The sequence below is a fragment of the Papaver somniferum genome, chromosome 6 (genome assembly GCF_003573695.1).
Source record: "Papaver somniferum cultivar HN1 chromosome 6, ASM357369v1, whole genome shotgun sequence".
NCBI classification, from domain to species: domain Eukaryota; kingdom Viridiplantae; phylum Streptophyta; class Magnoliopsida; order Ranunculales; family Papaveraceae; genus Papaver; species Papaver somniferum.
The window spans coordinates 94,372,209-94,386,186 of NC_039363.1; the positions used below are offsets into that span (position 1 = coordinate 94,372,209).

Below are 13,978 nucleotides of genomic sequence, written 5' to 3' on the forward strand. Positions count from 1 at the left end.
TGTCTATGGACTAAGTCGAGACAATACAACTAATCGGTTCACACTTTGTGTGATCGTCTATGGATACGAGATCGAGACAATATAACAACGAAGTATGTTTACTTGATACAAAGGTTCGGGGTTAACGAAACACAATAGGATTGCTTATCAAGTAAATAGAAATTAACGTTTGTGTAATTTACTTTAATTATAATAAAACAATTATAATGCGGAAATATAAAGTAAATGACACAACAATATTTTGTTAATGAGGAAACCACAAATGCAGAAAAATCCCGGGACCTTGTCCAGAATTGAATAATCTCAGGATTAAGCCGCTACACAAAATTACACCTAACTTCGTATAGTTGAGATCAAGCAACTAAACCTATAGTTCACCTAGTTCCGTCTGTATTCCCACGCCTCCAACTTATAAATAAGTCACGTACTTGGAACAATTCCTTTGGTTCGTATTCCAAACAGTAAAGGAACAACAAATATGTTTGGTATAAACTCTCTTCAACCAAGTGATATGAGTCGGACAAAGGCTCTTCCGTTTATCTTAACATAAACTCCGCCAGGTCCTTAGATCTATCTTATGTTCAATTACCCAAGTAATCGTTTAAGATTAAGACAACAACACTCTTAATCTAAAGAATTTTTTTGATGCCGATCTACTCAATTAATCAATCCAATCTACCACAAGGATAAACCGATTATTAATTGGATCCTCTTTTACCAAAACAAGTATTGTGCACACCAAAGATTATAAACCCAAGTTAGATCTTTAATATCTTATTTGTCTTCAAATCTTCTTAAATCTTCAATAAAAACCTGCACACAATCACTTGAATCTCTTCTGATCAATCACGCATAGAACGGAGTCTGTTAACAATGGATTATCACAAGATAGTCTTTAGAACTAACAACATTCTAAAGATCCCTGTCGAAACTCTGAACTAGTTTGAGTGAATCTTATATCAGAAGAGAAGATCCTCAAGCATAAACAACTAGGTGCAATCAGATTTCAACCACCGTTAGTCAATCAAATCAATCGAAAACAAAAGATAAACCGCAATTATCTAGTTTCCTACCAACGGTACACGCTAGAGCTTCTCAGTCCCAAAGAAGACTTTAAACTGAGCGGTCGTAAGAGATTTCGCCTAATTAGGTTACTCTCCTCTCCGAATAGGGTCCTACACCAGTAACAACAACAAAAGAGGAAGTATGTTGTTACGAAGGATTAGCTTGCTAGAAATGCAAACTTCAAGAATTTATAGACAAGGAATTTTGGACACCAAAGAATTTCCAAAACCGAAAATATTGTCAAGATATTCATTAAAGCACAAATTCGGTTCTCATAATTCGTGGAAATGCTCTATCCAAAAATAATGATCGAAATCTCTCGGAAAATCTAATTAGTAAATGCACATTACTAATTCTTATATTTCCCTATAAAATGAAATTAATAATCTTAATTAAAAGATTCTTAACTTACTTATGTTTCGATCCTGGGATTCTCTTCCCTTAGCTGTTAAGGAATATCTTTGAACAATTAATGATAAACATTCACAACACGTGTTCAAAGTATGTCGACATCCTAACTTTGTAAGTTCTCTTTCATACTCACAACCTTGAAACCGATTTGCCACACTTCCAAACAAGTTTAGAATTGGTTCATCCGACTTTCAAGAACTATGTGATTGATCAAACAAACATTCAATCACAATCATTGGTTTAACGGTTCTATCAAAACAAGTTTCGGTTCTACCTCCATGTGAGTACTGTGCATAGTCACACTAGCTTTCCAAAATTCGTTTGACTAGGTACTAGGATCGGTTCCCCACATATATATGGTATCTAACTTATATGTGTTGCACATGTCCATAGGATCGGTTCCCCTTTGCCTAAAAACGTGTTGCACATGTCCATAGGATCGGTTCCCCTTTCTGCTATAAACCTTGCTGCACCTCATACAAGGATCGGTTCCCCTTTGTGATGTAATACACCTCTTACTAGGATCGGTTCCCCTTTCCCAAATTTGGTCAGACAAAACACAAACCCGATCATACCATCTCAGGTGATTACTTAAGATTGGTTTCACTAATAAAAGTCATACCAATACATAAGTCAGGCCTTTGTGAATAGTTCTACCAAGAACAAAAACAAGTTGTGAGCGATTATACTCAATCACACATATTGGTTGTTCATAAGATATGCAATAAATAACAAAACCAATAACACCTGGAAATTTTCTTTTCGGTTCACAAAAAAGTTTATGAACTTACTTCCTTAAAACACATGTAAAACATTGTTCCCTAGGATGAAATCCTCACCTCATACCCATACATAATCATAATAGTTTTCAAATGGTTATGGCGATGTCTTATCTACAAAGTTTAATGGTTAAGCAATAAACCTCGCATTGTATTCCATAATACTATGTCTATCTAGAGTTAAAATAAGCTTCGCAGTTATGTTTTCAATATGCACGACTTGAAAGATACGTTAGGGAATGAATCAGTTCAAGTCAAATATCACTAACCTCAAGTGGAAGGATGATTGTTGTCGTTGTATCTCATTGCTTCTTCACAAGTCACAAAACAACTAATCTTCCAAGATCAATTATTCTGGTCTCAACACTCTCTTCGCTTCCCTCACCAAAACCAACCCTTCTCCTCCTCTTTGTGACCGAAGCAAGTCTGGAACGGCCATTTCTTGGTTTAGGCCGGATTTGTACAGATTGATCTCTTGAATCTAAAGTACTCCCTTGCAGTACATTATTTAGGGTTTAGACTCGTTTCTCACCCACACACCCGAAATTACCGAAATCAGCAGAAATCATTTTCATCCTCCAACACCAGTATGAAGAAAAATGAGAATTCATAAAATCAATTCATCATTTAATAGACTAAAAATCATACAGAAAGTGACGTCCAGAAGATGTCACAATTTATTTTCTTAGTCCAGAGGGTTAGGTAATTAATTCACCTATGGAAACTTCTAAAAATGAAACTACATCTAAAATTTCTAACACAATAAACCTCCATATATTATACTTTATATATTATTAACCTCTACAAATTGATACAGAATTATAGTCTCATTTTTTAAAATCTTACATTTATGGACCTTCATATACTGATAACCTCTATATATAAATAATGATATGCGTGCCCAAAAATATTAATATATGGAGGTTCTACTATCTAAATGAAATATAAAATTGCACATTTTTTTCACTAGGGTCCTAAATTATTTCACCAAAATCTTGTTAATGCACAAGTATCACACTTCAGTTGCATGTGTGTAAGCTTTAGCAGGGGTGGAGGAAGTTCAAAGCAGGGTGTGTAGTTGCACATCCAACCCAACTGGATCCCAAGCCCAAATTATAATATCTAGACTTTTCGCATGACGCATGCTCAAAGATACGTCATTGAATTAGATGGAACTTCATCTCAAATTTGTATTGCGCGCAGGGCATGTTAGACCAGAACTGAAATTGCACCACCAGGGTGCATTACCAAAGTGGGATGCTGGCCAGGAGTTAAATGCATCAATGATGCATTTTCGCAAGTTCAGCATTGGCCGAGAAGAAATGTACAACTATGATGCACCTTTTCGAATTTCGTTGTCGCAGATTCAAGGGGACTTGATATGTGACCAATGACTCCCCTCTTTATATGTGTACAAATGTCAATAAGACATATATATAGGAGAAGGGTGTTAGTTGAAGGTGCATTAAGAGAAGATGCATCCTTAAGGTATAAATCCTGGTCGGCGAAAGGCATAAGATGCCAAAGTATCATTATGCCGTGTTGCTTACTCGGGAGAGCTTTATGATACGTAGGCATCATCGTCGTTATTGCGTTACTAAACCAAGAATGCATCAGTATGATGCATTCCAAAGGAAAGGTCAGTGGTGCACACTTTTGTGTATCATTTGTGGAAAACCTTTGTCCTATACAGACTAGGCTTTGCTTGGCATTTGGCATGTTGCAACACGAGTTGGTTTTGTTTGTTAGACCCTACGTGGATGAACTACGATTTATTTTTGATCCCTTAGAGCTACATAGGAGGGTACTTAGGCAGCCAGAATGAGTTGCAATACTTGTGGGACAACACATTGTCGCTCATATTATCTAATAGAGAGGTGATTGCGATATATAACATTTGTCTCGGCAATGCGAGGCAAAAGATAATTGTTCCCATACTTGATGAGGTAGTTGCAATCAATTCCTTGAATGCTCATATTTCCTATCAACCTACTCGGTATAGGCATGCATCAATTGTGGATTGAGCATGGCCATAAAAAGAAGCTAAACAGGATTGCAAGTTAGAGAAGCTTGCATAAAATTCGCTAGCATCAAGAGGATGCACGATATGAGAGGTGTGGACCTGACTGATGCACCCTTTCCACTAACAAGATCAGTGCATGCATCCAACTCATTTCCGAAGAGGATTAATAACGCGAAAATAGGCTTGCAATAACCTATGTTTAAGTAGAAGGCATGACCTATGCCTACACAGGACTCGGAAGCCGATGACGCAAGCACAATATATTAGCATTAGGTTTTATGGCGTTGCACCCTTAGCAGAACAAAAGTAAGTTGCAACAGTGTTGAGCTATATACAGTGAGTATCATGCTTTCTAGCAAAATCGAAGTGCATTTTCTTGGTGAGAAGTGAAGCTTTACAACCTGATCCATAACAACTGGTGCATCGGTGAGACTCGGTCTGCCGGGCACAATGCTGGAGGCGAAATTTTCTGGTCCATCACGTAAATTACCGAGGATTTGCGCTTTCAAGCCAATTTTTGTTTTCTTGCACCCTTGTGAAGATTTTGCTTCTCCTTCGTGAAAGTCCTAACTCCTTTGCTGAGCATTAGGTCCACATACTCTGCAAGAACATTCCTTACTCCATGCAGTTCTCTTAGTTCCGCATAGTGAGCTTTAAAAATATTGGTTATCGCAACATATATAAGTTTACGAGAATTACTTTGCAAGAGCATGCCAATTGATTAAGTTAACCAAATTTCAAAAAAGGATATAAGAGTTCTGGGAGATAAGATACTTCATGGGCCAAAGTCTTACAAGAAGCGATTGACATTAAAATAACAACTTCGATGATAACAAAAGGAAACTCCTATTTTATATCAAATAACTTGGTTTCCATCATACCAAAATTGACTAGGTTAAGTAGTAATATAGATGAAGGAGTTACGGGCAAAGTTGTTACTAAAAACACGTGTCACAACAATAACTTTAACCAATCCATGACAGAGAAATTATGGAAAGATTCATTTCTATGTTTAAGCGCCAAGGAAAACTAAAACTCTACGTAAAACAAGATTGGATAGCAGAGCATGCATTAAAGTTTCATCGTCATTCAGGTACAGGGGAAGGTGGGATAATCAATATGCATTATATAATATTTCTAATACAGCAGATTGCATTATATAGTAGCGCATTTCCAAATAACAAAGTTGGACATGAGCAGGAATTATGCATTTCAATATCAATCTCCAAATGGTTTTTATAATACCTTCAAGCACATGATAAGAAGACTTAAAATAGAATTTTCCGTCCATATGAAGACCTCGAGCTCTCCTATAAGAAAATGGTAAACGACTCTTTAGGATCAAAGCAATCTTCTAACACGAAGACTAGTCAAAGTGGTAACTTAATTTAGCTGGGTTCCAAGCACGGGTATCTTGGTTAATTGAGTCTAAAATCTTTAGATAGAGTGTGAATATGGAGTTACCGTTGGCGGTAGGTTTTCCAAGATTAGGATCATGTTGTCACATCAAGGAGCCATCTCCAACAATGTAAGAAATGAAAGGTTTAATTTTTTCTTTATTAAAATGAATCTTTGCTTCTTCTTTTTTGATTAGAAGGGAATCTTTTTTTCATGTACAAATTTTTTACGTAAAGTAAATAACAAGTACACAAATAAAATAGAAAAAAAACTAAGAAAAAACTACATCAATCTAAAAAGAAAAAGAAAAAGCTCATAAACCGGTGGTGCTTCAGTTTCAAGATTGGCTTGACAAAGACTGCATCAACGCCACTCCCACTTACCAGAAACATTGTAAAACGATCTCATAATCGTTGAGACTCTCATACAGAAAATCCCAAAATGAATAACATTCGTTATTGTTCAACTATCTTCATAAAATCTGAGAAGACCTAACGTCTTCAATGTCCAAAAACCAGCAGAAGCAGACATACATTTCTCACCGCCATCAATATCATAATCACCAGCTCAATACCAATAAAAACTCTACCAAAACCACGAAAATTGTAAGCACAATACCATTAACATAACTAAGTTGTTGAAGACTCGCTAACATAACTAAGTTGTTGAACACTCATTATCATTAAAAACATCCATTACTATTCATATTACCTTAAATGACTCGAAGAAGACCCATTTTATAACCACAACGTGACAACCAAAATAGAGATTGCTTGCCATGCGAAGCACTATTCCCGTCTTTTCAGGAATAGATAAAGATAAATTGTACTAAGTTTATCTCCTTATTACAACGCCTTTACTCTGTTTTGCGGTGAGAAATAGGCTGGGTATTTCTCACACGTGTCGTAGACCGCCAGACCAAAATCACAATTGATATCTCCTTATTTATGTGCTGCTGAGTTAGCCTTTGTGATGATGTATTGAGAGGTAAATATTCTATACATCCACGTATTTTGATAAACATTCTCTGATTTATGAACATGACTAGGATGAGTCACGCAAAAAAGAAAGAAAGGTCTTAGAGATTGTGTCTAGAGTGTGAGAAGAGATGTAGTTAGTATATATGTCTAGTTCACGTATGTCACGTGGAGGTCGTGTTATTTCATGTAAGTCCTTTTATTTAGCAAGAGGATCTCGAAAGACCTTTATCCACGTATTTTGATAGACATGTATAGTTCACGCTCAATTTACTAGCCGTGAGTTTTTTTTATATTGAGGAGAAAAGATGATATGTTCATAAAAATAAGAAAAGAAAAAGCATAAAAAGGAAAGTAAAACAAAGCTCCAAAGAGTCAAAGACAAGGTCAAGAACAAACCAATACAAGAACAAACTGAAGCACGAAGACAATGCACCACTGCAACAAGTCATTTCTTCTTTGCCGACTTTCTGTGACCCCTATCAAGCTTGTCATTTTTAGGCTCCTCCTTTCATCCTTGATTCTCAAGCTCCATTTCCTTTCTAGATTCTGAAACTTATCATTTAGCTCACTAAATATGCTCATATTTGCCTCTTTTCCACTAGGATCTCCTATCAAAGCGGAATTTTTTTCAATACGTTGAGCTTTGGTCTGGTGAATCTTGATAGGAATATCTGCAAGAGATTTTCCCTACACAATATCCATATCATCCACCAAAGATTCATTATTCTCAGTGTCAGTTGCGGTAGGATTATGACCTGCGGCAGGAGTAGAGTTCAAATCCTTGAACTTCAGATTATTTTATATGATCTTCACTTGTTTTAAAGAGATGTTCCAGCCCTAATTCTATAATCTCACCTGAAGAAGCAAAGTCATTTGTGTCATCTTCATTATTCTTCAATTTTTCCTAAGCAGACTCAAATTCATCTGGATTAGATTCTAAAATGCTAAACGAATTTGATTATCCATCATTCTCAACAAAGGTAGCATTTTCTATTCTACATAAGTGTGTTTGAGATATTTAAAAAGAGGCTTGTGCCCTAGGTAAGGTTTCTGCCCGAGTCACGTGTTGTTGAAGACTCTTCGGACGAGGTGGTTCATCTCAGATTAGCATTAGTTCGGTTGAGGCTTAGTTCATCAGATTGAGTCTCCTTAGATTCCGTTGTAATATGTTTGAGATAAAGAGGGAAACTTCTATCTCTAATAGTGTCTTTGAGAGACCTTGTATCACTTGTCTTTGACCAGCATATCTTGAGGAGATTTGCTAGGGATCCATTGTGTCTGTGAAATAGGTCCGACATGACGAGCTATATCTGGAAAAGATGTTCAAGGAATCTTTCGAAGGGGCCCGGAGGCAGAATAACCACTAATCTCGCAGGGATGTTCTACGATTTATCCAAGAAGTCTTAGTAAGTCGAGTCGGTCCCTAGAGTAAACGTGACCAGTGCATCTCACGATGATGTACGAAATCAGTCATGATCTTAAATAGGGGCGAATCGTGCTTACAGGACATGAATGCCTCCTCTTTAGGTCATAAGTCAGTCGTGGACATTTTTACGCATCTACAGAGCCTGTGTGACCAATAGTGTCTCGTCGAGGATATATACTAGGAATTATAGCATCACAACCTGTTGCGCCTTGTGAAGACATGCAGAAATCATGGTTGTTCTGGATCATAATTCAGGCGTGGACGTTTTTACGCTCTACAGAATCAAGGATGTTCACTAGGAGTTACGACATCACGACCAACAGTGTCTCGCGAGGATGTATATAAGAAATTATGTCTATGGGTGCCTTTGAAGACCAAGGGATGAATCTCTACAGTGAGAGTTAAGATTCTTTCTATAAGTCTAAACTTGTCTTTTGGTGATGAGGATCGAACTTGTCTTCAGAATTCCCTTTTTATCTCCAGTTCTCTCTCATTTTAGTTTTGCTGGACTTTGAAGACAATTATTGGCTTAGAATGATGACTCAATCCCTAATTAATAATTATGGAGTTACAATTTTTCCTTTGGTTTTGAAATGACACTTTTCACCCTTGTCTGAATTTCACCATTTACAACCCTAAAATACAGTATAAGCATAAGAGTCCAGGCATAAACTAAGCAAAAATAAATCTTCAAGAAACTAGAATTTTTACGTTATCCTTCATTAGCCAACGAGAATTCTTCTAATGTTGGATCATCTAGATGGGTTCCTGCGCCCTTCTAATCACCTCAAGAATGGTAAAAACGTCACGACCACGTATGCAAGAAAGAAAGTTCCTGCTACTGATAGGGGATGGTAGTTACATTGCCATAAACAGAGACTCATTTGGTGAGGAATGGAGTTGCATCTTTGAAAAAACAAAACCAATATTAAATAGCTTTCAGAGGAATAACCTAGGCACTTTGTATCAATTATTTTTGAGAAAAAAACAACTCCATAAATTCAATTCTGTTTGATTTCTCCAATGAATCATATTTAAAGATCATTGTATAGCCTATAATTATAAATTTCATGATTATGTTTACTTCAATTCACTAATTTCATAAATTTCATGGAACAAATTCGGAAAAACACACCGTTTATGGATCACAAAAGAGCATTATTCCAAATTCCCTATTATTATGTTAAGTTAAAAACAAACAAAAATTCATAGTACTGTCTACTTCTCATCACGTCATTCTAAACAACCAATGGACTCATTTTTCAAATTCAAATGATTTTTTTCCTTACGAGGCATGCATGAAATTTAAATGAAATTCTTGCATCACACACATACACATTTTAGGTAGGTAATCCACTAAACACCCCTTCCATTCTAGATTAGAAATCGTTAAAAGGTGTCGAGCAAAAAATTAAGAAAAAGAAGATTAATTTCTTTTTGTTAAAGTAGAAGTTGAAAAAGAAAATAAAAAAATTCAATATCAATTTGTTTTCTTCTTAATTTCTTCTCATGTAGATATTCTTTTCAAAGTTAGAAACAGAGATACACAACCAAAATTTTCCTAATTAAAAAAATAAAATAATAAAAAGGACAACATTATAATAGTAGTTAGGTTTAGGAGGACAGACAGAGAAGAGAATATACACATCTTATCAAACACTTCCCCTTACACTCACCTAACTAAGTAGCTTCACACACCTCTCTTCTTCTTCACTCTCTTCAAACTTCAAAAAACTGCAAACTACTCTCCTTCTCTCTCCACTGAATGACTCTACTCTACTCTTTCTTCTGTACATAGATTCAATCAAACCCCCCAGAAATTCAAGAAAAATGAGGTTACATCTTCTACTTCTTCATCATCATCTTCTTCAGGTTTTGTTTCTCTTCTACATCATCATCACCAGCCAAATTACAGCAAAACAAACCCATTTACCAGAATTCCAAGCTTTAATTTCTATTAAAACATCTATCTCAGATGACCCAGAGAACTCATTATCAACCTGGAACATTTCTACAAAGCACTGTACATGGACTGGTGTATCATGTGATTCTACTCACCATAGGGTTATTTCATTAGACATTTCTAATTATAATCTTACTGGGGTTTTGTCACCAGACATTGGGTTTCTTACAAACCTTGTAAATCTTACTGTTGCTGGTAACTCATTTTCTGGTCCAATACCTAGAGAAATCTCTCTAATTTCTGGTCTGAAACAGTTGAATCTCTCAAACAATATCTTCAATGGAAGTTTTCCTACTGAGCTTTCTAGTTTACAGTTCTTGGAGATACTAGATTTGTATAACAATAACATGACTGGGCTATTACCAGTTGGAGTTTCAGAGATGAAAAATCTCAAGCATCTGCACTTTGGTGGCAACTATTTTGAAGGTAAAATCCCACCAGAATATGGAAGATTGAAGTCTCTTGAGTACTTAGCAGTTTCAGGGAACTCACTTAGTGGTGTTATACCACCAGAGATTGGAAACTTAACAAAATTACAGCAGCTGTATCTTGGTTATTACAATATGTATGAAGGAGGAATACCATCTGCAATTGGGAATCTTACTGATTTGGTTAGATTGGATATGGCTAACTGTGGATTATCTGGTAGAATCCCACCGGAAATGGCAAAACTACAGAATCTTGATACATTATTTCTTCAAGTGAATGGGCTTTCAGGGGGATTAACACCAGAGTTGGGGCAGCTTAAAAGTTTAAGATCTATGGATCTGTCTAATAATGTTCTCTCTGGCGAAATTCCTCAAACATTTGCTGAGCTTAAGAATCTCACTCTACTGAATCTGTTTAGAAACAAATTACATGGTGCTATCCCAGACTTCATCGGAGATTTACCTGAGTTGGAAGTATTACAGCTATGGGAGAATAATTTCACTGGAAAAGTTCCTCAAACACTTGGATTGAATGGGAAACTAGTCTTTCTTGATCTTTCTTCAAACAAACTCACTGGAAATCTTCCACCGGATTTGTGTTCAGGAAATCGGTTAGAAACTCTCATCGCTTTAGGGAATTTCTTCTTCGGTTCGATTCCGAAGTCTCTTGGGAAATGCGAATCGCTGAATCGGATACGAATGGGGGAGAATTATCTTAATGGTTCAATTCCTGAAGGTCTCTTAGGACTACCAAAGTTAGCTCAAGTTGAGTTGCAAGATAATTATCTTACTGGAAGATATCCAGAAATGTTTTCGAGTTCTGTAAATCTTGGACAAATTAGTTTGTCTAATAATAAGTTAACTGGGAATTTGCCATCTTCAATTGGGAACTTTAGTGGTGTTCAGAAGTTATTACTAGATGGGAACAGATTTTCTGGTGAAATTCCTTCTGATATTGGGAGATTGCAGCAGCTTTCAAAGATGGATTTCAGTAATAATAACTTCTCAGGCTCTATCACACCGGAAATCAGTCAATGTAAGTTGTTAACATTTGTTGATCTTAGTAGGAATCAGCTTTCTGGTGAAATTCCAGGTGAAATTACTAGTATGAAGATTTTGAATTACTTGAATATATCTAGGAACCAGTTAATGGGCAATATACCTGTCAGCATTTCTAATATGCAGAGTTTAACTTCAGTTGATTTTTCGTATAATAATCTTTCGGGTTTAGTTCCTGGTACTGGTCAGTTTAGTTACTTCAATTCAACATCATTCATGGGTAATCCTAATCTCTGTGGTCCATTTTTGGGCGCTTGCAAATCCCGGGTTTCAAATAGTACTGGCCATGCGAATTCGAAAGGTCCACTTTCGGCTACCATGAAGTTGTTTCTTGTGTTGGGGTTGCTTCTTTGTTCAATTGTATTTGCTGTTGCTGCTATCATCAAAGCCAGGTCTTTGAAGAAAGCAAGTAAGTCTCGCTCATGGAAATTTACAGCATTTCAAAGGCTGGAATTCACTTGCGATGATATATTAGATGCTTTGAAAGAAGATAATATAATTGGAAAAGGAGGTGCTGGAATTGTGTATAAAGGAGGAATGCCTAATGGTGATCAAGTTGCTGTCAAAAGACTTTCTGTAATGAGTAGGTCAGGGTCTTCTCATGATCATGGGTTTAATGCGGAGATTCAGACTTTGGGCAGAATCAGACATCGTCACATCGTGAGGTTATTAGGATTTTGTTCGAACCATGAAACAAATCTGTTGGTTTATGAGTACATGCCTAATGGAAGTTTAGGTGAAGTTCTTCATGGCAAAAAAGGAGGTCACTTGCATTGGGATACTAGGTATAAAATTGCAGTTGAAGCTGCAAAAGGGTTGTGTTATCTGCATCATGACTGCTCTCCTTCAATTCTTCACCGGGATGTGAAGTCGAACAATATTCTTCTGGATTCCAACTTTGAAGCCCATGTTGCTGATTTTGGACTTGCAAAATTTCTTCAAGATTCTGGTACTTCTGAATGCATGTCTGCTATTGCCGGCTCTTATGGGTACATTGCACCAGGTATGATTGTTAAATTCAGTACATACATTTTTTATGTTTGTTATCATACTTGTGCAGGGTCTATTATTTTCAAAATGAGATTTTTATCAGGTTATGGTCATGTAGACTATTTATACCGGCACTTGCATTGCTCATTTTTGTGTACCCAGTACAGCTCTAGTTTAAACTGAAAGTCGAGTTTTACCTTCGTTCACTATAAACAACTTCATTGCACATCTTTTAGAAATTTGCTTCTGTATCTGAATTCAAATTGTCTTTTGTATTGAATTTGCAGAATATGCCTACACATTAAAAGTTGATGAGAAGAGTGATGTATACAGTTTCGGAGTAGTTTTATTAGAACTAGTGAGTGGCAGAAAACCAGTTGGTGAATTTGGAGACGGAGTCGATATTGTTCAATGGGTTAGGAAAATGACAGATTCAAAAACCGAAGGAGTTTTAAAGATTCTTGATCCAAGACTGCCTTCAGTTCCCTTAAATGAAGTAATGCATGTGTTCTATGTTGCAATGCTTTGTGTGGAAGAACAAAGTATCGAGCGTCCAACAATGAGAGAAGTTGTTCAAATTCTAACCGAGTTGCCCAAACCAACAACAGCAACAACTCCAAATTCATCAACACTCTCTGAAGGACCATCAACCGTTACCGAATCCTCACCACCATTGTCTCCTGGAAATAATATCTGCGAAGAAATTGCTGGTGTTAAGAAAAGTACTAAAGATCAGTCATCATCCTCTTCGTCACCACCAACCGATCTTCTTAGCATCTAATTGATGAGATCCAAAATATGGATCGTTTTTTGTAAAAGAAATCCTAATGATAACTCTTGGGGTTCTTTTCAGTTTTCATCTTCTGTTATTATGAGTTTTTACTGTAGGTTGGCTTTCTTTGTCTTTTTGGGAGTTTCTTTAGAGATAGAGGGTTGTGTATTGGTTAGTTTTCTTGTAAATCAATTGCTGGGGTTGGGTGTTCAATTTCTATATATAAGCTTTTTCAGTTGATCACTTGCGCCTAGTTGTTGCTGTATTGCTTACTACTATTCCTCTGCAGCCTCTGCAGAATGATCCCCATTCTCCTGAGGAGGGTTCATCTCCTTCATGGCTTTAGATCAAGTTGTCAGTATCATAATATGCGCATCCTTGAGGCCTTGAGTTTTGTATCACTGGCCGACTGCGCGGCCAGATTAGCTCTGAAGCTTTCAATGTGGGCAAGCTTTCTTGCTTGTTGCTGTGTGAAGCCTAAACAGATTTGTCTATCAAGGCTACTAGATAAGAAGAGGAAAACTAAAGCGATGGAACTTTTGAAAGAGCAGCCGAGCAGGTAATGTCTTTATCTTTTCTAGTTGTACGCTAAGTCAAATGGAAGACAAATTAAAGATGGGCAACAACAACAACTACTTGTTTTAGGTAAGATCCATTCTTTCAGTGGCAGTGCATGTTCCCTTT

The 13,978-nt window shown here is 36.6% G+C and overlaps 1 protein-coding gene across 1 annotated transcript; it reads left to right on the plus strand.

The window, feature by feature from the left end:
- Nucleotides 1-9,712: 9,712 nt before the first annotated feature.
- On the plus strand, nucleotides 9,713-13,541 carry LOC113288456 (leucine-rich repeat receptor-like serine/threonine-protein kinase BAM1). Its single transcript, XM_026537496.1, has 2 exons — nucleotides 9,713-12,535; nucleotides 12,810-13,541. Exons 1-2 carry the CDS (start codon nucleotides 9,913-9,915, stop codon nucleotides 13,301-13,303), a joined length of 3,117 nt encoding a protein of 1,038 aa, XP_026393281.1. The 5' UTR covers nucleotides 9,713-9,912; the 3' UTR covers nucleotides 13,304-13,541.
- The last annotated feature ends 437 nt before the right edge of the window (nucleotides 13,542-13,978 follow it).

Excerpts from the sequence above, each read along its gene's own strand:
- LOC113288456 (XM_026537496.1), top strand. The coding sequence starts at position 9,913 with ATGAGGTTACATCTTCTACTTCTTCATCATCATCTTCTTCAGGTTTTG. Across the intron at positions 12,536-12,809 it reads TTATGGGTACATTGCACCAG|AATATGCCTACACATTAAAA; the intron begins GTATGATTGTTA and ends TTGAATTTGCAG.